This window comes from Sapajus apella, unplaced genomic scaffold, assembly GCF_009761245.1.
Source record: "Sapajus apella isolate SASKATOON/1434 unplaced genomic scaffold, GSC_monkey_1.0 scaffold15, whole genome shotgun sequence".
NCBI classification, from domain to species: Eukaryota; Metazoa; Chordata; class Mammalia; order Primates; family Cebidae; genus Sapajus; species Sapajus apella.
Window position 1 is genome coordinate 24,406,718 of NW_022436955.1, and position 21,972 is coordinate 24,428,689.

The 21,972-nt window shown below is 44.6% G+C and overlaps 2 protein-coding genes across 6 annotated transcripts in view; one reads left to right on the top strand and one right to left on the bottom strand.

Moving 5' to 3' along the window:
- CMC2 (C-X9-C motif containing 2) overlaps nt 1–10,582 on the bottom strand; it is a 34,202-nt gene extending 23,620 nt beyond the window's left edge. For 3 of the 5 annotated variants that reach the window (XR_004270623.1, XM_032284527.1, XM_032284526.1), the window contains exon 1: nt 10,356–10,582. Coding sequence is in view for 2 of the 5 variants with exons in the window: in XM_032284527.1 (XP_032140418.1) it covers nt 10,356–10,559 (204 nt within the window). In the remaining 3 variants the exon portion in view is untranslated. Of the gene's footprint in view, nt 1–9,790; nt 9,810–10,355 lie in introns of those variants that run through there. The other 2 variants (XM_032284528.1, XM_032284529.1) reach the window with 2 other exon arrangements.
- Nucleotides 10,583–10,785: 203 nt separating this feature from the next.
- Nucleotides 10,786–21,972, top strand: part of CENPN (centromere protein N) — a 21,803-nt gene continuing 10,616 nt past the window's right edge. Inside the window, exons 1-5 of the mRNA XM_032284524.1 lie at nt 10,786–10,899; nt 14,144–14,324; nt 16,686–16,731; nt 19,322–19,381; nt 19,760–19,836. Of these exons, the coding sequence (XP_032140415.1) occupies nt 14,154–14,324; nt 16,686–16,731; nt 19,322–19,381; nt 19,760–19,836 (354 nt within the window). The 5' untranslated portion in view covers nt 10,786–10,899; nt 14,144–14,153. The remainder of the gene's footprint in view (nt 10,900–14,143; nt 14,325–16,685; nt 16,732–19,321; nt 19,382–19,759; nt 19,837–21,972) is intronic.

A 21,972-nucleotide genomic window follows, 5' to 3' on the forward strand; every position in this document is an offset into this window, starting at 1 on the left:
GGAAGGGCAGGAGGAGAAGAATGGGGAGTTATTGTTTAATGGGCAGAAAGTTTTACTAGACAAAAAGTGTTATGGAGATGGGTGGTGATGATGGCTGGCAACATTATTAATGTATTTCATACCAATGAACTGTGTATTTAAATGGTTAAGATGGTAAATTTTATGTCATATGTGTTTCACTGTATGAATTTTATGGTATATAAATTATACTTCAAGCTGTCAAAAAAAAAATCTGAGAAATTTTGCCCTTCTCCTCCCTAAAATACATTACCACCTTTAAATGACCACTTGCCCAACCTATAAAGCCAACTCTTAACCCACTGCACCCTGCTGATTCTCTTTTCACACTCAGCCCACCTGCACAAGGGTGAATAAACAGCCATGTTGCTCACACAAACCCTGCCTGATGGTCTCTGGACATGCCTAACATTTGGTGCTGAAACCTGGGAGGCCGGCACGCCTATGGGAGACCAAACCCCCTCCCCTGTTCTCCTTGTGCTCCCTTGGTGAAGAGACCTACCTATGATCTAGATTCATCAGACTAGCCCACACATCCACTCACTATCCTCAGATCAGGTAAGCGGTTTGCCTCAACTCTTCTCTTTAGCCCTTCTCACTGCCTGTCAGCTACCTTCTCCTTTCAGTTTCATTTTCCTCTCCCTTTCAGTGTAGACAAGAAAGACAGGACTTTCTGTGAGGTTCATGACCAGAAAAAAATCCCACATAGGTCACAGAACCGGGAAGACACCGTTCCCTCAGTGACTGATCACCGCGGACAAGTCTGCTCTGGTCACTCACTCACAGGTGATGGATCAACACAAGGGATGCCCCCTTTGACTGATTGACCCCAGGTACAAACCAAGGTTTAGTCTGGGATGCCTGCTAAACTGCTTGGTTGCGCATTCACTTTCTTTGCCTCCGCTGCTCTTCTTAAACTACTGTATGGGCAATCTCCTGCCCTCCATTCCTTCCTCCTCTCCTTTACCTGTGCTGTGAAAAACCTCAAACCTCTCCAGCTACCACCTGACCTAAAATCTAAGCATCTTATTTTCTTCTGCAATACAGCCAAGTATAAATTAGACAATGGCTCTAAATGGCCAGAAAATGGCACTTTCCATTTTTCTATTCTGCAAGATCTAGACAATATTTGTCAACAAATGGGCAAATGGTCTGAAATTCCCTATGTCCAGGCATTTTTTTAACATTCCAATCCCTCCCTAATCTCTGCTCAATGCATCCCATCCCAAATTTTCCTCTCTCCCATTTGCTCCTCCTACATCCACCAGTGATTCAGAATCCTCCTTGTTCATCGACCCTTCTGACCTTTCTCCTCTCCACCTGTCTGAACCAGACCCTAATGCAGGCCCTAACCTCCAACCAGAACCTCCCTCCTCCCAGAGCATCCCTCCTCCTCCTCTGCCTACAATCCACCTCCTTATTCTCCTCCTGTCACCTCCCCACCTCATACCCAGTCAGACTTGCAGTTTAGTCCTGCAGCTAACTCCTCCGCCCCTGCCCAACAATTCCCCCTTGGAGAGGCGGCTGGAGTCTAAGGCATAGTTAGGGTGCACGTTCCTTTTTCTTTATCGGACCTTTCCCAAATCAGCCAACAGGAGTAACTTAAACGTCATCCTTACTTCTACTCTAACCCCTAAAGTTTTATCACCCAATCAGCCCCTAACATTAAAAAAGCTACAGAAATAAAAATCTGGCTCTCAAACTCCACAACAGGATGTAATTAACCTCACCTACAAGGTGTTTAACAATAGGGAGAAAGCAGCCAGGCAGCAATGCATTTCAGAACTGCAACTGCTTGCCTCTGCCATAAGACAAACCCCAGCCACACCACTGGCTCACAAAGGCCTCAAAGCGCCCAGATTGCAGCATCCAGCCGCCCCTCCTGGACCTTGCTTCAAGTGTCAGAAACCTGGCCACTGGGCCAAGGAATGCTCTCGGCCTGGGATTCCTCCTAAGCTCTGCCCATTCTGTGCGGGCCCACACTGGAAGTCAGATAGTCAGATTGAAGACACTGCTCGGCTTGGTGGCTCAAGACTAACGCTGCCTGAACCATCATGGACGCCAAGCTTCGTTGCTCTTATGGTGGAGGGTAAGTCCATCCCCTTCTTAATCAATACTTTAGCCATGCACCCCACTATAACCTGTCTCCTTGGCCTCCATAACTGTTGTGGGAACTGACGGCAAGGCCTCCAGGCCTCTCAAAACTCCCCAAGTCTAGTGTCAATTAGGCCAGCACTCCTTTCCACATTCTTTCTTAATCATTCCCACTTATTCAGTTCTCCTGTTAGGCCAAGATACAAAACTGTCTACCTCCTTAACTGTTCCTGGGAAATAGCCACACCTCACTGCCACCCTCCTCCCTCAATACCTCCCCTTTATGTCCCCCTTCCTTAACCCTAGAAGTGTAAGACACCACCTCCCCATCCATCCTGTAGTACCAAACCCCTACACTCTCCCCATCTTCTCTGAAACTCACCTCAATTCCTAAGGAAACTTAAATGCCCTGCTCCTGTCATTCTTGCCACTTCACTCTCCATTCTGTGTGCCAAGACATTTCCAGGTTTCACGCCTAGCTGCCACCCTTAACTCTCTTCTAAAGTAATTAAATAATCTTTTCCAAGGTACCCCGTGTAACTTCTCTGCCTATTCCTCCTGTTCCATTGGCTCCCCACATAACTGCACCTATTACCTGTACAAAACCCTTAATTTAACCCATTCTTTGCTATAACAATTCAACCTAACCCTTTTCCTTATACACTGCTGAAACTCAGGGTGGTGCAGCTGGAGTTCTTAGACAAGAGCCAGGTCCGCAACCTGTTGCCTTCCTCTCTAAACTACTTGACCTCAACTGTCCTAGGTTGGCCCTAGTGCCTACGTGCAACAGCTGCATCTGCTCTACTCCTTCTTCATGTTTTCAAAATCACAGGCTATGCCTCACTCACTGCACAGCTCTCACAATCCTCAGGCTTTAGTATCCTCTTGGCATCTTCCACATCTGTTATCTGCCCCACGTCTTACACAACACTATTAACTCTTTATCGAAACTCCCACTATGACTATTGCACACGGCCCTAATTTTACAGCTTCTCACCTAATACCAAAACACAAGCCCCAAACCCCATGATTGTGTCTCCCTAATCCATATAGCATCCACCCCATTTCCACATATTTCTTTCCCATTCCAGACCCAGACCACACCTGGTTTATTGATGGCAGTTTTTCAAAGCCCAGTCAGTTGACACCAGCTAAAGCTGGTTACGCAGCTGTATCCCATTCACCTATCATTGAGGCTGTTATACTCCCTGCATCGCTTCTCAGCAAGCTGAACTAATTGCTTTAACCCATGCTCTCACTCTTGCTAAGGGACTACATGTAAATATCTATACTGACTCTAAATATGCCTTCTACATCCTACACCACTATGCTGCCATATTGGCAGAAAGAGGTTTCCTTACCACCCAGGGGTCCTCTATTATCAATGCTCCCTTAATAAAAGCTCTCCTTAAAGCTGCCCTTCTCCCAGCGAAGGCCGGAGTTGTCCACTGTAAAGGACACCAAAAAACTTTAAATCCCATTGCCCAAGGAAATGCTTTTGCCAATAAAACAGCTAAGAAAGCAGCAAATGCACCACCAATATCCCCTCCTAGCGGACAGTATTTTTCTTTTTCATCAATTACTTCTACTTACTCTCCTTCTGAATCCTTAATCTACCAGTCAATTCCCACTCAAGGCAGTTAGTTTTTGGATCAAGGAAAATTCCTTCTTCCTGTCTCACAAGCCCATTCTATCCTCTCTTAACCATTTTCATGGAGATATAAGCCTTTGGCCCATCTCTTAGAACCTCTTCTTCCCTTCATGAAGTTCATCCTTAAAACAACTACATCTCAGTACTCCATCTGCCACTCTACCAAACCCCTGGGATTTTTAAGGACCCCCCCCAACCTTTCCCACTCACCAAGCCGGGGGATTTACCGCTACGCAAAATTGGCAAATTGACTTTACTCATATGCCTCCTGTCAAAAAAATCCAAGTATCTTCTTGTATGCATAGATACTTTTACAGGGTGGATTAAAGCCTTCCCTACTGGAACAGAAAAGGCTGCTGCTATTATTTCTTGTCTGTTAAATAATATCAATCCCCATTTGGCCTGCCTACTTCTATACAATCAGACAATGGCCCTACTTTCATTAACCAAATCACCCAAGCAGTCTCTCAGGCGCTTAGCTTTGAATGGAATCTCCATGACCTTTACCTCCCTCAGTCATCAGGAAAAGAAGGAAAAGCTAATGGCCTCCTAAAAACACATCTTACCCAATTCATCCTTCAACTAAAGGACTGGGTATCCCTTCTACCTATTGCCCTTCTCCAAATTCATGCCACTCCCCAGGAACCCACAGAACAGCCCCTTTGAACTCTTATATGGCCACACTCTTCTGCTTACGCCTGAGCTAGTGTTCTCCCAGAAGCTAGCCGTCTTAGAGACTATCTTCTAATTCTCCAACAAACTAGGCAGGAAATTCTTCAAGCTGCTAACCTCCTCTTATCCACTTGATACCCAGCCTTATGAAGACACCTTAGCTGGACAATCAGTGCTGCTCAAGTATCTAACCTCTCCAGTTCTACAGCCTCGATGGAAGGATCCCTACCTAGTTGTCCACAGTACCCCAATTGCTGTCCATCTACAAAACCCTCCCCACTGGGTTCACCAGCCCAGGATTAAACTGTGCCCATCAGACGACCAGCCTAGCCCACCCATCTCCTCTTGGAAGTCGCAAGTACTCTCTCCTACTTCTCTTAAGCTAACTCAAATTCCTGGAGAGTAGACACAAACCACACGAGAAGTTTATATTCTAACGCTGACAGGAATCCTTCTCTTAACTTTGCCATTTGCAGCAGGACTCTACACAGTCAACCCTAAAGCTTGGTCTACACCTTACAAGCTCTCTATTTCTGCTGCTTTTTGTCTAATCATACTTTTGATCGCTCTTCTTGTCTACATTTAAATGCCCTATGCCTGCTTGCCTTGCCAGTTTACTGTTTTCCTCCAGACCATTTTAGCTAATATCTTGCGGTTCTACCCACAAACTTCTACCCTCAACTCCTACCTTAAGTGGATAAATGACCCTGTGTGGCAAGGGACATTCCAATTCTTTCACCCTAATGAAGTCCTCCTCTTTACTTTTCTACTCACTCTTATTCTTGGTCCCATTCTGTCATTAGCTACTCCTTCCTAACTACCTTCCAATCCTTACTTCCCTAAAACCCTTCTTCCTTCTTTTATTTGGACCTTGCATTTTCCAATTAGTCTCTCAATTTCTACAAAACTGTATTCAGGCCATCACTAATCACTCTATACGGCAAATGCTACTTTTAACAACCCCACAATATCACCACTTCCCAGGACCTCTCGGCCACTTAAGACAAGATGCCTTGCCAACCCTCCCCGTTCACCAGCCTGTCTTATCCCCAGTTCTGTTTCATAGCCTTCATCCTTCTGGGATCAGCCTGAAACACCCACCCACCCCTCAAGAATTCCAGGCAACACTGGGCTAAGTAAGGTCAAGATGCAGCAATGACAACTCTCCAGAACCCACATAGAACTCTTTCAATCCAAGTCTCCCTGGACGACATCCTGTCCAATCTTGGCCCAAGGCTTCATCACCAGCCACCTTAAAGCTATTATGCTTCAAGGACCTAACTAAACACTTAATAAACGATAAGAATCACAGATTTTTTTTTAAGGTATCCTCAAAGCCCCCGTCATGCTTAAAGAAGCCATGAGAAACATCGCCCCTACTCACTTCTCTAACTTTTTTCTTTATACAGATATAAAAAGATGAGAATGTCAGGCCTCCAAGTCCAAGCCTGGCCATTATAGCCTGAGTAACCTGCATGTACACCTCTGGATGGTCCCCAGGGGCCAGAAAGTCTGAAATGCCACAAGTCACCAGGTGGCCATAGAAAGAAGAGAAACAACTTGTTCCAACCTCAACTAACGGCTCGCCCCCTGAAACCTGAAACCTGCAACCATTGTTCTGCTCATCCTCACAGAATTTACCGCCTGGACATTGGGTTTCTCAGGGCCCCAACCCCTGTAACTATGTAATTTGCCTCACCCTCCCCTCTGCTTGCAACCAGTAACCCCCTAACCTTATGATAATGCCTGTTTGTAATAGATGACCCCTACCCTTGTGATTAAGCATCCTGTGACACCCGTCCCCTCCTGAAGATAGATTACTGACCTCTACCCTTGTGGTCATGCATCCCGTGATGCCCTTCCCCTCTCTAAAATACATTACCACTTTTAACTGACCACTTGCCCCAACCTATAAAACCAGCTCTTATCCAACTGCCCTCTGCTGACTCTCTTTTCGGACTCAGCCCACACGCACCTGGGTAAATAAACAGCCATGTTGCTCATACAAAGCCTGTCTGGTGGTATCTTTACTTGAGTGATGCGTCTAACAGTAGGTACCAATAAAACACCTTCCCTTCTAATTCTCATTATTTGCATTTTTAATTGACAAATAATAATTGCATGTATTTTTGAGGCCCTTCTACTTTCTTAGCCTAAATGACTATGTCAAAGAATAAAATGGTTTAATTTCATTTCCTTTTCCTATTCTTGGTAAGATGCTACTACTTAACCTAAAGCTCTAAACACTCACCTTATCCCTTATCCAACAGATTCCTTGCCTTCCTCATCACTCCTTTCTTTCCTCTACCACGTATTTTTAGCTAAATAGCTTCTTTCTCCCCTTGCCCTCTATCTGCCTGTCACCTATGCTCCCTTCCAACCACTTTGTATCACCTGGTTTTGCCTAGATGTTGGTGTGTACACAAATGTACTGCTATATTCTTGGGTGTAATGTACAAGGCACAACTGTAAAACAATGGCATTGTTCTTTCAGAACACATGTAATTAAGTGCTGATGTCTTCCAGTACTCACCTTTAAAAGACTATTCTAGTAATACAATTTAACTCAAAATATATTTTATGAACTGAAGAAAACCTAAATACATATTCCATATTCTTATTCTTAAAATTTCTTCCAAGTCCTAAGAATATATCAACATTATTAAGAAAATAATTTGATGACCACTTGCCAAGTGCTAAGCACAAGTCTTAGAATGCAACAACCCTATGAAACAGGTAGCCTTATAAATTCAGTTGAACCATGAGAAATTATCTTTCTGTAAGTGAAAATATGCACTGCTCACATTTTCAAAAACTAAGCCCAAGGTCACACAGTAGTTAACTGCAAAGTTACAACCCAACATAATCTCTAACCATGACAGATTTTTAATCCATGTTCAAAATAGGAAAGACATGACTTTACAGCAGTTTGTGAATGAAATAAATTAAGATGGAAAAAACTTTCCCAAAGAGCTTCTGGTTGATAACAAGTTCAATAGCCAGTAATTCTAGGCCAAGGTTCCAAATAAGTCGATGTAAAATCCTGTAAAATTGGAAATACTGGGTCTGTCTAGACACACAAAAAAAGAGAATAGTGTTGTACTTGTCACTAGTCAGCTATTGACAAGTTATGTCATTTTGGTTACTAATCTGAGATCTAAGTCTCTTTTCCATAAAATGGAATTTGCTTTTGACCTGCATCTCAGTGACGACATGGGTTTAAAGTAACTTATGAGAAGCCAGAAGCGGTGGCTCACTCCTGTAATCTCAGCACTTTGGGGGGCGAAGGCAGGTGGATCACTTGAGGTCAGGAGTTCTATACCAACCTGGCCAACATGGTGAAACCCAGTCTCTACTAAAAACACAAATATTAGCCGGGCATGGTGGTGGGGGGGCCTGTAATCCCAGCTAATTGGAAGTCTAGGGCAGAAGAATCGTTTTAACCCTGCAGGCAGACGCTGCACTGAGCTGAGATTACACCACTTGCACTCCAGCCTGGGCTACAAAGTGAGACTCTATTTCAAAAAAAATTAATAATTATGAACATTGGCAGCATGGTTGAAACAAACGCGAAAGGAACATAAGACCTCATTCTTGGATGTTTCCAGTGAGACAGAGAGAGGGATGAATTCCATTCAAACTGTCATTATTTGAATAGACTAATATTCAGTTCCAGTGTAGACCCCATGCCAGGCTGCTCCTGGGAGTGACCCCAGGGGCTTCCTGGGGAGAAGGGCTTAACTACTGTGACTTCTACCAAAGAGTCTCAGTCTCATCTTTACGTTGGTATTTAAGAAAACATCAAAAGGGTAAACTTTTTCACCACCTCCCTCTTCAATCCAGCCCCACGCACTGTGTATATGCAGATAAGGATACCAAAAGAGTTCAATGAAACTCCTTAAAATTTTCAGCTGTCTGCCCTGGGGCAGTTCTGTGAAAAAAAATTTTTTTTTTCACCTGTCAGATTTGTTTTGATAGCTGGCTACGAAACCCATAAGGGTAAGAGCAATTTTAACTTTTCCTAGGGAGTAAGCTGGGAGCGTAGAAGGCCGTAGGGTACTCTTAGTCGAGATATAAAAATTATAGCTCACTCCTTCACTTAGTCTACTGACTCTGAAGTTCAATTTTCCTCAAGACTATTCTATGGCAGACTTCAACCACCAGGTGGCACAATTTTAGAAAATAAATCAATCAAGAGCGGGCGCTATATTAACTCTAGTATAAAGAAAATGGGTAAGCATTCTAATAACGCACTTCAACAAATCTATAATCACGGGGGAAAACCCTGTATTTTAATGCCAGTTGGCTTTCTTTCGAAAGATTTTCCTATTGTGCGGCTGTACAGGAAATTTACACTACAGTTGTAATTTCTAACGTTATTTCAAAAGAAGCAAAAAACAAAGCCAGACCCGTTGTTCAGAGTCTGAAGAATCTGTTCTCCAGAAAAAACTATCCACAGATAGCCGGCCTGTAATCCCAGCTGCTCGGGAGGCTGACGCACGAGAATCACTTGAACCCAGGAGGTGGAGGTTGCAATGGGCCGGGATCACGCCACTGCACTCCAGCCTGGGCAACACAGCAAAACTCCATCTCAAAATAAAATAAATTAAAATATATAAAATAACAAACATATATTTTAAAGCCTACATTTCGGCCCTACTATCAGTTAAATAATTATTTTTCAACTTTTCAAACTATGAGTCTAACTATGAGCCATACCGCAGGAGAGATAGCAGACAGTCGGGGACTGCCTCCCCTACCCACTTCGACTTAGCGCAAAGGCACCAATTCTAAACCGGTGCCACTGAGAAAGAGACTGGCGCTGGCAATGTAGACTCCGTGCCAGGCTGCTCCTGGGAGTGACTCCAGGGGCGGCCTGGGGAGGAGGGTTTAACTACTCTGACTTCCACCAGAGTTTGAGTGAATGCGCCCTCGCAGCTTTCCCTGAACAAACATTACCAAAGCACTCTGCTCCGTGAATTTCAGAGGAAAATATCGTCCATACATCTCAAGGAAGGCAGGGGCACGTGAGGGAACATTCTTGCAAAAGCACGTGGTAAATGCCCAATCGATGTTTGCTGAATGTTGAATTCATGAGTCTGAGAAACTGACAACTAGTTCAGGCCTCAACGCAGTAGGAAAAGGATGGAAAATAAACTCATTTTAAATCAACTCAACAAGTGCAAAAGCCACGAATGAAGAGGAGATATGAAAGGCATCACAACGTAATTCCTTTGCCCTCAAAAACTTCCACGCCTTTAAAGTTTAAAGGAAGACTTCCAAAACCAATTTACTTAAGACTCTACATAAAACCCGTGATCTTTAAACCCAAGAGAAGAAAGGTCAATGTCTTACTTTCATGGAAAAAAAGTACTGAAGGGGAAACAAGAGTGAAGCGTACTGACGGGGCTCTAAGTGGGTTCTCACATCACAGAGACAACTTTCACTGCAGCTGAAAAGTGTTTGAACGACTCCCGTTTTCTACCCGCAAACTGTCAACTGCTATTTAAACAACAATAACAGTTTATTGAGCGCTCATCGTGTCAAACTCTGTGTTGAGGGCTCCATTCCTCAAAGCCGAGCGATGGGTTTTGCCCGTTTTACAAGCGAAGAAGCCTCGGCTCCGGGAGGGGAGGAGCGCGGCCAAGGTCAGCCAGTGAGCGCCAGGCGGATTCGAACCCCGAATGACACCCAGGGCCTGTCTCAGCCACCAGCGTATCCCCCAGCGAGCACCCAGGCACTCCACCCGCAGCCTCCCCAGCGCAGGAGCCCGGCTGTGGGCCTGAGGGAGCCGGGTCTCCCTGGTCCTAACTTCCCGGGCCGGCGGGCGGCAGGAAGGGGCTCGGCAGGGCGCGCCGTCAGGGAACCTGAGGAGGGACGACAGGCCGCGCTCGGAACCGCCCGGACTCCCGAGACTCACCCGACTCGCGGCCACACCGGCAGGGCCGAAGCGAAAGTCACCGACGAAGACGCCCGACCCGAAGGCAGGCAACCAGAGAGTCGAGGACTGAACCGCTCCCCAAGCGACGAACGCCGGGGACGCACTCCACCGGTGTCCTGGCTCCCCGCCCCCGCCGCCCGCGGGCCTCAAGGCGCCTGCGCCGCCAGGCCTGGACGGGCCCATTTTTGTTCGCTCTAGGGGGAAGCACAGCGAGTCCACTGAGGCACGGCGTACCCTGCCGAGCGTCTAAGCCACAAGCGGAGCACACAAGCCAGGCTCGAGGAGCCTAAGTGCAAGTCCACTACTGGTGCACGACTGTACCCTTCTAAGAAGAGCGGCGCGGGAGCTCGGCGAGCTTCGCTTCAGTCGCTCCCCCGTGCAGTTCCCTGTGCCCAAGACGCTGCCCGAAGCTTGAGCTCCGGTGGGCGGGGCTTGGAGGCAGTGGGAACTGCAATTGGTAGCTTTGAAGGCGCGACGGGCGGGAACGGTAGCTGAGGAGTGAGACGGCAGGAGATGTGGGTCGGTAAGAGAGCCCCGGGCGGCAGTGGAGCGGGCCCCGGAGGGTGCCAGAGCGTTGAGGAAGCCAGATCCCAGGTCTCGGGGTCCGCTTTCTCGGGCTTGCCGCACGTTGTGAGGCGCAGGATTGGCGCTGGGTCTCGGGCTCGGGGGAACTGCGGTAGGGGCCTAAGTGAAAGGGGGCGGTGACGCTGGGCCAGCCGTGGCGTCACCACGCCCGGGGTGGGGCGGGGCTGAGCCCTACGTAAGCGTGTGTCTGCGTCAGAGGCCGGCCGTGTGGTCATGTGACCCGGGACTCAGCTCTCTCTGGGTTGCCTGGCCCAGCGTTGGGGTTTTGCTTTCATGCCACCTCGGCTTCCGTCGTTTTTCGGCTTGTAGCCTCTTGGGTTGCTCCTCGCGCTGCCTGTTTAAAAGGGATCTTTTTGATCATGCGTTCCACAAATCTTGAGCATCTACTTTATGCCAGGCACTAAAGCGCTAGGAAGTACAAAGAAAGTTTGAAAATGGGGCCTGGCGCGGCAGTTCACGCCTGTAATCGCATCACTTTGGGAGGGCGAGGCAGGCGGATCACCTTAGAGGTCAGGAGTTCGAGACCAGCCTGACCAATATGGTGAAACCCCCGTCTCCACTAAAACTACAAAAATTAGCCGGGCGTGGTAGCAAGTGCCTGTAATCCCAGCTGCTTGGGAGGCTGAGGCAGGAATATCGCTTGTACTGGGGAGGCGGGGGTTTCAGTGAGCCGAGATCGCACCACTGCACTCCAGCCTGGGCGACAGAGTGAGACTCTGACTCAAAAAAAAACAGCCTGGCGCGGTGGCTCACGCCTATAATCCCAGTACTTTGGAAGGCCGAGGCGGGTGGATCGCGAGGTCAAGAGATCGAGACCATCGTGGTCAACATGGTGAAACCCCGTCTCTACTAAAAAAAAAAAAAAAAAAATACAAAAATTAGCTGGGCATGGTGGCGCATGCCTGTAGTCTCAGCTACTCGGGAGGCTGAGGCAAGAGAATTGCTTGAACCCAGGAGGCGGAGGTTGCGGTGAGCCAAGATCACGCCATTGCACTGCAGCCTAGGTAACAAGAACAAAACTCCGTCTCAAAAAAAAAAAAAAAAAAAAAAAAAGTTAAAAAATTGTCAGTGGGGTAAACATTTACTGAAGGGATTTCCAACTTCATTGGTGAGATTGAGTGCGCTCCAAATTTCTTTAGACAGGCGTTCTGCAAACTTTACACAGAATTATCTGATGTGCTCTTTAAAAGATGCTACATCTCCAGCCCTCCATGTCCCATCCTCACAGTTTAACTCGATAGGGCCCAGGAATCTTCATTTTAACAGCCTAGCCTTGCCTGTGTGTGTGCGTTTTTGTTGTTGTTCTTGTTGTTTGAGATGAAGTCTCACTCTCGTCCATGCTGGGGGGCAGTGGCGCGATCTCTATCTCGGCTCACTACAATCTCCTCCCGGATTCAAGCGATTCTCCTGCCTCAGCCTCCCGAGTAGCTGGGACTACAGGTGTGCATCACGACGCCCGGCTAATTTTTGTATTTTTAGTAGAGACAGGGTTTCACCATGTTGGCCAGGGTGGTCTGGAATGCCTGACCTCAAGTGATACACAGCACCTGACCCCTCGCCTGTGTTCTTAATGGGAGAAGTGTTGACTTGATGTTTCACTTACTGCGGAATCCCAGTCAGCCCAGGTTGTCTCCTCAGGCATTCATTCCACAAGTATTTATCAAGGACGCATTAGACTGTGCTTGGGCTGACTAGACTTAATTGACTATAGTGACGAAGTTCTGGATTCTAGGAGCATAGCTGTGAATAAAAACACAGTCCTGCCCTAAAGCTCAATTTTAGAAACAAGAAAAAAGATAGTTCTGTAAAGGCAATTAGTAGTGGATAGCCTGGTACAGTGGCTCACGCCTGTAATCGCAGCACTATTGGAGGCCAAGACAGGAGAACCACTTGAGACCAGGAGTTCAAGAACAGCCTGACCAACATGGTGAAACCGCATCTTTACTAAAAGTAGCTGCGCATTGTGGTGCACACCTGTAATCCCAGCTACTCCAGAGGCTGAGGCAGAAGAATCATTTGAACCTAGGAGGCAGAGGCTGTCAGCGGTACACCCCAGCCAGGGTGACAGAGCAAGACTCCATCTAAAAAAAAAAAAAAAAAGGCCGCGTGCAGTGGCCGACCCATGAGTTCCCTCTGAAAAGGGTATCCAGAATCTGACCTCTTCCCCTGCCTCGCTAACCTCCAGCTTCTGCCCTCGCCTCCTTAGACTGCGTTGTCAGTACAGTAGCCAGATTGATCCTGGTAGAAAAGCTAAACAAGAGCGTGTCCAGCCTGTGCTCAGCACCTTGCAGAGTAAAACAAGCAGTGATCCCGAGTGGCTTTCAGGGCCCTCCACGATCCCTGATCTCACCTCGTCTATTCCGCCTTCCTCTCCCTGCTGTCCCCTCACTGGAGGCCACCCCCGTCCCTTTTCCTTGAAGGCCCCAAGCAGGCTCTTGCCTCAGGACTTTTGCAGATGGTGTTCCTTCTGCCTGGAAAGCTCGTCCACACATGGCTCCTTCTCCAGCAAGGATTGTCCCAAAGTCGTATTCTCTCCAGCACTCCCACCCTCAACTCAGCCTGTCTAACTTGATTCCATTTTCTCCAGCACTCCTCACTTTTAACATAGTTTGTGGTTTCCCTGTTGTTTCTCTCCTCCACTAGAATGGATGTGCCATACTGGAACAGATAATTGTTTTTTTGGCCAAAGACATAATCTATCCCCAGTGCCTAGAAAAGTGCCTGGTATGCAGAAGTAAGGGGTTACATGAATCAGTGAATGAATGAATGATTTATAGATCATCACCATCAAAAGATTGAAATACTCTAGCCAAGAAACGAGAGACAGCACCAATTTTTAAACTCTAAAGCATGTAAATGTACAATTGAAGGAGAAAATAAATGCTCACGCTGAAACACTGCAGAATGGCTGGAAAAGGGTAAAGATTTAGGTGTTTGACCTACAAATCAAAATCCCAGCTAAATATGATGCTAATGGCCGGGTGCGGTGGCTCATGCCTATAATTCCAGCACTTTGGCAGGTTGAGGATGGGTGGATTGCTTTAGTCTAAGAGTTCAAGACCAACCTGGGCAAGGTAGTGAGACCCTATCTCTATTTTTCATGTGTTGTATATATGTAAATAAAGATAGACAAGTTTTGTATTTGGTTAATACTTTGTTGTGCTGCTTTTGCTTCGTTAAAGTGCCAAAGGGATGGATGAGACTGTTGCTGAGTTCATCAAGAGGACCATCTTGAAAATCCCCATGAATGAACTGATAACAATCCTAAAAGCCTGGGACTTTTTGTCTGAAAATCAGCTGCAGACTATAAATTTCCGGCAGAGAAAGGAATCTTTAGTTCAGCACTTGGTTCGGCTGTGTGAGGTAACAGTGTTCAAAATGATGAGTCTTGAACAAAATGCTACCCCTTTGGGTTTTTCTTTCTTCTGTTTCTTGCTCCAAAAGAAATGTAAGGTAGCTGCCAAACTACTAGTGAAGGGATGAGGGCTACATACAACTGCAGTGGAAAATAAACTAATTTTTAATTGACCTTTTCATCTTAAAAGAATGCTAACAGCCGGCCTGGTGGCTCACGGCTATAATCCCAGCACTTTGGGAGATTGAGGCAGTGGATCATGAGGTCAAGAAATCAAGACCATCCTGGCCAACACGGTGAAACCTTGTCTCTACTAAAAATACAAAAATTAGCTGGGTGTGGTGGTGCATGCCTGTAGTCCCAGCTACCAGGAGGGCTGAGGTAGGAGAATCACTTGAACCTGGGAGGCAGAGGTTGCAGTGAGCCAAGATCACAGCACTACATTCCAGCCTGGCAATAGAGCGAGGCTCCATTTCAGAAAAAAACAGAAAAAGAATGCTTACAAATCAATAAGAAAGAAAAAGTGAATACCATAGGAGAAAAAAACACTCAGTACAAATTTAAATAAGGAGCAGTAATTTTTGCAGTATTTTTTAAACCTATCTAATTATCAAGTATGAAAAGACAACAACACTCAGATGTGTTGGCAAAGTTGCAAAGAAATGACTCTGTCTTTCATGTGTATTTATCTGTTTAATTGCTTTTTGTTTTAAAATGTTTTCAGACTATCAGAAAAGTTACAACATAGTTCAAATAATTTTCTTATTCCAGTATACTTGTTCCTCCTTCACTTAATTTGTTTATTTTATTTATTTTATTTTTATTTTATTTTATTTATTTTTGAGACAGAGTCTTGCTCTGTTACCCAGGCTGGAGTGCAGTGACGTGATCTTGGCTTACTGCAACCTCTGCCTCCCAGATTCAAGCAATTCTCCTGCCTCAGCCTCCTGAGTAGCTGGGACTGCAGGCATGCACCACCATGTCTGGCTAATTTTTGTATTTTCAGTAGAGATGAGGTTTTGCCGTGTTGGCCAGGTTGATCTCGAACTCCTGACCTCAAGTGATCCACTTGCCTTGGCCTTCCAAAGTGCTGGGATTACAGGCGTCAGCCACCGCGCCCGACCTCCTTTACTTTTAAATAAATACACTTTTTGACCTAGCAATTCTACTTATGGAAATTTATGATGAGAAAATAATAAAAAATAAGGAGGTATTTGTAAATAATATAATTGATAAGTATTTAGTTATACAAATTAAGATGCATTGTAGCATTGTTTTAAAACCAAAACAGATCCACATAAAGACATGTATACTAATGTTCACAGCAACATTATTCATAGAAGCCACAAACTGGAGACAACCCAAATGTCCATCAGCAGGTAAACAGATGGACAGATTGTGATGCATCCATACAGTGGATATACTCAGCAATAAAAAGGAATGAAGTATTCATAGATGCTAACATATGGATGATATCAAAATAACTGTGCTAAGTAAAAGCCAGACCAAAAAAACAAGTACATACTTATGTTACCATTCATATAAACGTCTAGAAAATGCAAACAAATTTGTAATGACAGAAAGCACATCAGTGTTTGCCTCAGGACTAACAGTTGGAGGTAGAGACACGGGGACAAAGTAGAGTGGAAGGGGGTGGTGATAAGAAAGGGACACAAGACTGGGCACAGTGGCCTCTGCCTGGAATCCCAGCACTTTGGAAGGCCAAGGCAGGCAGATGATTTGGGGTTAGGAGAACAGCCTGGCCAACGTGGTGAAACTCCATTACTACTAAAACTACAAAAATTAGATGGGCGTGGTGCTGCATACCTGAAATCCCAACTACTCGGGAGGCTGAGTCAGGAGAATCACTTGAACCTGGGAGACAAAGGTTGCAGTGGGTGAAGATTGCACCTTTGCACTCCTGGGCAACAGTGAGACTGTGTCTCAAAAAAAAAAAAAATAGAACATTTGGGAGGCAGTGCTGGTGGATCTTGTCACTGTCTTGATTGTGGTAATGGTTTTGTGTGTATATTCGTAAGTCAAAACTTAGCAAATTGTATACTGTAATAATATATACAGTTTAATGGATGATAATCATAGTTCAATAAAGTGCATTTTTTTAAAAAATCCAAAAATTAAAAGTGATAAATGAGGAATAAATTGTGAGAGAAGGTTTTGAATGCCTGGACTGAGACATGAATCAGAAAGAATGTCCATTGGTTAACAGGAGAACAGAGGGGAGACAGGTTGTCAGTAAAGTACTGAGAACATGCTAGTAGTCTGTTCTAACCAATCCTAAAATGTGTCTTAAAGGGATACAAACAAACCTATCACCACAGTTAGGCTAATTAATTTGTTTTCTTTTTTAGGAAAAGCATGCAAGTCTCAATGATGCTGCCCTGTTAGACATCATTTGTAAGTTTAGTGATTTGTATTTACACTTAACCAATTAGTTTCATCAGAAGCAATTTTATTTCTTTGTTTGTGAGACAGAGTCTCCCTCTGTCACCCAGGCTGGAGTGTAGTGACACCATTTCAGCTCACTGCAACCTCTGCTCCTGGATTCAAGTGATCTTCCAACCTCAGCCTCCCAAGTAGCTGGGACTATAGGCTTGTACCACCATGCGTGGCTAATTTTTTCTGTTTTTTGCCATGTTTTGCCATGTTGCCCAGGCTGTCTCCAGCTCCTGGGCTCAAGTGGTCGTCCTGCCTCCACCTCCCACAGTGCTGGGATTACAGATGTGAACCGCTGTACCTGATCCAGAAACAATTTTGTACATAAGTCCTCAGATTCTAGAGTCGAGGAGACCTTGTTTCAAATCCCAGCTGTGTCACTTGGCTGCATGTTCTTTGCCAAGTTACATCACCTTTCTAAGCCTCAGACTTCAAGCAGAGATAATAGTACAGTATGTACTTCAAGGATTCTTGTTAGGATTAGATGAGATCATGCCCGAGAAGCTCTTAGCATGGTAACTGGCACATCGTAAGCACAAAGTAAATGCTTGTTAGGCTTTGTATTACTCAGGGTGCCAACTTACAATAGCTCAACTTAACATTTTTCAACTAGTATGAAAGCAGTATGCTAGTAGGAAAGCAGCAGACAGTCAACAGAAACCATACTTCGAGTTCCCATACGACCATTCTTTTCTCACTTTCAGTACAGTATTTAATAAGTTACATTAGGTATTCAACACTTGATGATGGAAGACTTTATGTTAGATGATTTTGCCCAACTGTAGGCTACTGTAAGTGCTCTGAGCACCTATAAGGTAGGCTAGGCTAAGCTAAGATGTATGAAGGGTAGGTGAATTATTTTCACCTCAAGGTGGATTTATCGGGCATAGCCCGATCATAAGTGAAGAAGAATCTGTATTATTATTACAGCATTTGAAAATATCTTTTGGAAAATTTATTCCTATTACACTGCAGCTTCTCACCTCTCCTCCCTTCCATCTCATTGATTTTTGTCTAGCTTTGCTGTCTGTACTTTTTCAAGATGTCTGTTTTTATCATCAGGAGGCAACGTAGTATAGGGGCTGAGAACACAGGCCTTGGGGCCAGATTTCTTGGGTTCATTTCATGGCTCCATTATTGCCTCCCTGTGAGCCCTGGAGGAAGCTGGTTAACATCTCTGTGCCATGCCAACATCTCTGGTTTTATCATTTGACCAAACTGTATAATAGTGATAATATCACAAAAAGTTATGGTGAGGATTAAATAAGATGTTAAATACTTAGAATAGAACCTGGTATTTACTAATTGTAATCATTATGTATTAGCTGTTTTCTGTAAGTATAATGAAAATTATCTTTATTAATACCTTGTTCCAACTATGCCATCGCTGAATTTAGAGCATCTGCATCGTTCATCAAACATAAACTGAAGCCTGGTGCGATGGTGTGCGACACTTGGGAGGCTGAGGCAGGAGGATCGCTTGACCTTGCTAGTTCAAGTTTAATCCAGTTAACTTAGTGAAACCCTGTCTTTTAGAAAAACAAAACAAATACTGAGTGCTTGCTTTATGCTACACAGTTAAGTTTAGACCTGGGACTACAACAGTAGACTGTGGTGATAGATCCCTCCCTTCCATGAGAGTCTAGTTGGGAAGACAGGTAGTGTACAAATGAACATCTAAATACATATTGTGGCCAGGCGTGGTGGCTCATGCCTGTAATCCCAACACTTTGGGAGGCCGAGGTAGGTGGATCACCTGAGGTCAGGAGTTCAAGACCAGCCTTGCCAACATGGTGAAACCCCATCTCTACTAAAAGTACAAAAAATTAGCAGGGCGTTGTGGCAGGCATCTGTAATCCTAACTACTCGAGATACTGAGGCAGGAGAATTGCATGAACCCAGGAGGCAGAGGTTGCAGTGAGCTGAGCTCATACTATTGCACTCCAACCTGGGCAACAAGAGTGAAACTCCATCTCAAAAAATAGTAACTATATATATATACAGACACACACACATACACATATATATATATATATACACATAATATGACATCAGGTAGTGGTGAGTCCTCTGATTGGAACTGGGAACTAACACCGGGTGTTTGGGGTGGGGTGATGAGGGTGGGGGCTACAGTGAGTAGAGAGCAGAATGAGGTGGGGAATGGGATGTGTAAGGACCCAGGAGAAGAGTCTCCAGGCAGAGGAACAGATGACTCAAATGTGGGTCCTGTGGGGCATGGCATTCCCTCTTGTGCCAGATTAATGTGGCATTCTGTGGGGCAGGCTTATGTGGAAATAGAATAAATGGGCTAACAGAATAAATACCAAAACTCAACTGTGTCATCTTAGTGGGTTGGATTGAATAATGATTTGCTTTATTAGTATGAAGTAAATTTAATCCATATAAAGTTTATGTTTTGAATACAAATCTGTATAACCCAATTTGTGAATTACTGTTATTTTCCCCAGTTTTATATTATAAAAATATCAATAAGCATATTACTTCAAAGTTCTATGATATGCTAGTAGTAAACCTTTTTTCTCTCTCTTAGATACTCAATTTCATCAACACCAGAAAATCTGGGACGTTTTTCAGATGAGTAAAGGACCAGGTAATATTTTCTGTTTATAATTGAATGTTTGTATTTGATATTTTGGCTTGGACCCAGGAGGCAGAGGTGAGCTGAGATCGTACCACTGCACTCTAGCCTGGGTGACAGAGCGAGATGCCATATCAAAAAAAAAAAAAAAAAAAAAGAATAGCAGTATGTTCGTCATTTCTTTCAAAATGAGGTGATTATTATACCATTATGGAAAATGAGAAGCATATTTCTTGGTGCCATGTCAGAAGCACTAGCAGCATTTGTGTGATTTGATCATTATTGCTCTAGAATTATACAAAATGCTTAGTTTCAGGGTTCTTTGTAAATGTATTTACTGAAGACATTGTAGCTCTCTTGATTTTTCTCTATTTTGTTTCACTTTGGCAGGTGAAGATGTTGACCTTTTTGATATGAAACAATTCAAAAATTCATTTAAGAAAATCCTTCAGAGAGCATTAAAAAATGTAAGAATAAAAATCATCTTTTACATAAAATTCAATGTAATAATGTCTGTGCACTTAATATTTGCTACTTAGTTTTTTTTGGTAAGAAATTCAGTTAGTAATAGTTCATACTGTTCTAATCCATATCAAAGACACACTGTAAATATTATAAAATCTTCCCTTTCCTCTCACCTGTCCATTCAGGAGGTGATGCTTCCTTCTCAGGAGGAGCTCAATCCAATAGCGTTCTCTGCAGTGATGGAACTGCTCTTTATCTCTTTATTGTCACTGTTCAGTTCAGCCGCATGTGCCTGCTGAGCACTTGAAATGTGGCTAGTGTGAGTGAGCAGCTGAATTTTTTTTTGAGACGGAGTTTCGCTCTTGTTACCCAGGCTGGAGTGCAATGGCGCGATCTCGGCTCACCGCAACCTCCGCCTCCTGGGTTCAGGCAATTCTCTGAGCAGCTGAATTTTTAATCTCTCTGTTTTTTTTTTTTTTTTTTTTTTTTTGAGACAGAGTCTTAGTCACCCAGGCTGGAGTGCAGTGGCGAGATCTTGGCTCACTGCAACCTCTGCCTCCTGGGTTCAAGAAATTCTCCTGCCTCAGCCTCCTGTAGCTGGGACTACAGGCGTGCACCACTACGCCCAGCTACTTTTTGTATTTTTAGTAGAGACAGAGTTTCTCCATGTTGGCCAGGCTAGTCTTGAACTCCTAACCTCAGGTGATCTGCCTGTCTCGGCCTCCCAAAGTGCTGGAACTAGAGGTGTGACCCACCATACCCGGCCTGAATTTTTAATCTTATTTAACTTTAATGATTTTACATTAAGTAGCCACATGGAGCTAGTAGTTCCAGTAATGGTCAGTGCAAATCTGAAGCACCCTTGATTTTACAGATGTTTTTGCTTTTGTAATGTGAAACAAAGAAGCTATTCAGAATAAGATGCTTTTGCATTCAAGCTAGTAGAGGCCTACTGAGCACATGACTGGGGCCAAGCTCTGTGCTGCTCACCCAAGAAAGTCACACAGCTCTGCACCACCATACCCTGGACTGGGGAGACTTCCATGTCTCCTGGACTGAGGGAATTCAGAAAAGGAGCTAAATAAAGAGGGGGCAGAATTTGCTAGTGCCACCATAACAACCCACTTTTCCTAGAACAAGATCTCAGAGGGAGGAAATCAAGACATGGGTGGGCCGAGTGCATTTCACTCAAGTTCCTCATTTCTAGGAACAGAGCTTTAAAGGGAAGCTTAATCAGAGGGGAACTGAGAATCCAGGAGCAGGCTATTAAATTCCAGACCAACTGGCAACCATTTGAAAGGGCCTGTATTTTATCCATGAAATGGATACAGGGTAGTACTTCCTTTGGTCTTGCCATATAACATTCCCGTAGAAGAGTTTTTAGCTTCTGAGCTAAATGCATAAGAACATTAGGAATAGTATATTTTTAAGCCCATTATTACACAGAAATCTTATTCTTCTTTTTTTCTTTTTTTTTTTTTTTAATGAGACATGGTCTCACTCTGTTGCCCAGGCTGGAATGCACTGACATGATCTCGGCTCATGATAGCCTCAACCTCTCAGGCTCAAGCCATCCCCCACCTCAACCTCTCGAGTAGCTGGGACTGTAGGCACATGCCCCCGTGCCTGCCTTTTTTTTTTTTTTTTTTTGTAGAGATGGAGTTTCACTACATTAGCCAGGTTGGTCTCAAAGTCTTGGGCTCAAGCGATTCTCCCACCTCAGCCTCCCAAAGTGCTGGGATTACAGGCATGAGCCACAACACCTGACTTAATTACATAGAAATCTTACTTGATAGTGGATGCTAGGTCTGTGCTAGATGCTGAAAAGGCTTCATTATAAAACAAGTATCTCATTTGTAAGGCTGCCTTACCTCATAAACTCTTACAGCTGGAAGAGCAGTTTTCAGGACAAGCCCAAGAAATTATTTTTCTCTGCAAAAAAAAACTTTTTTTTTTTTAATTAGCCAGGCATGATGGCATGTGCCTGTAGTCCCAGCTACTAGGGAGGCTGAGGTGGAGGATGGCTTGAGCCCAGGAAGTTGAGGCTGCAGTGAGTGAGCTAGGATCATGCCACAGCCCTCCAGCCTGAGCAACAGAGCAAGACCCAGTCTCAAAAGAAAAAAAAAAAAAAAAAAAAA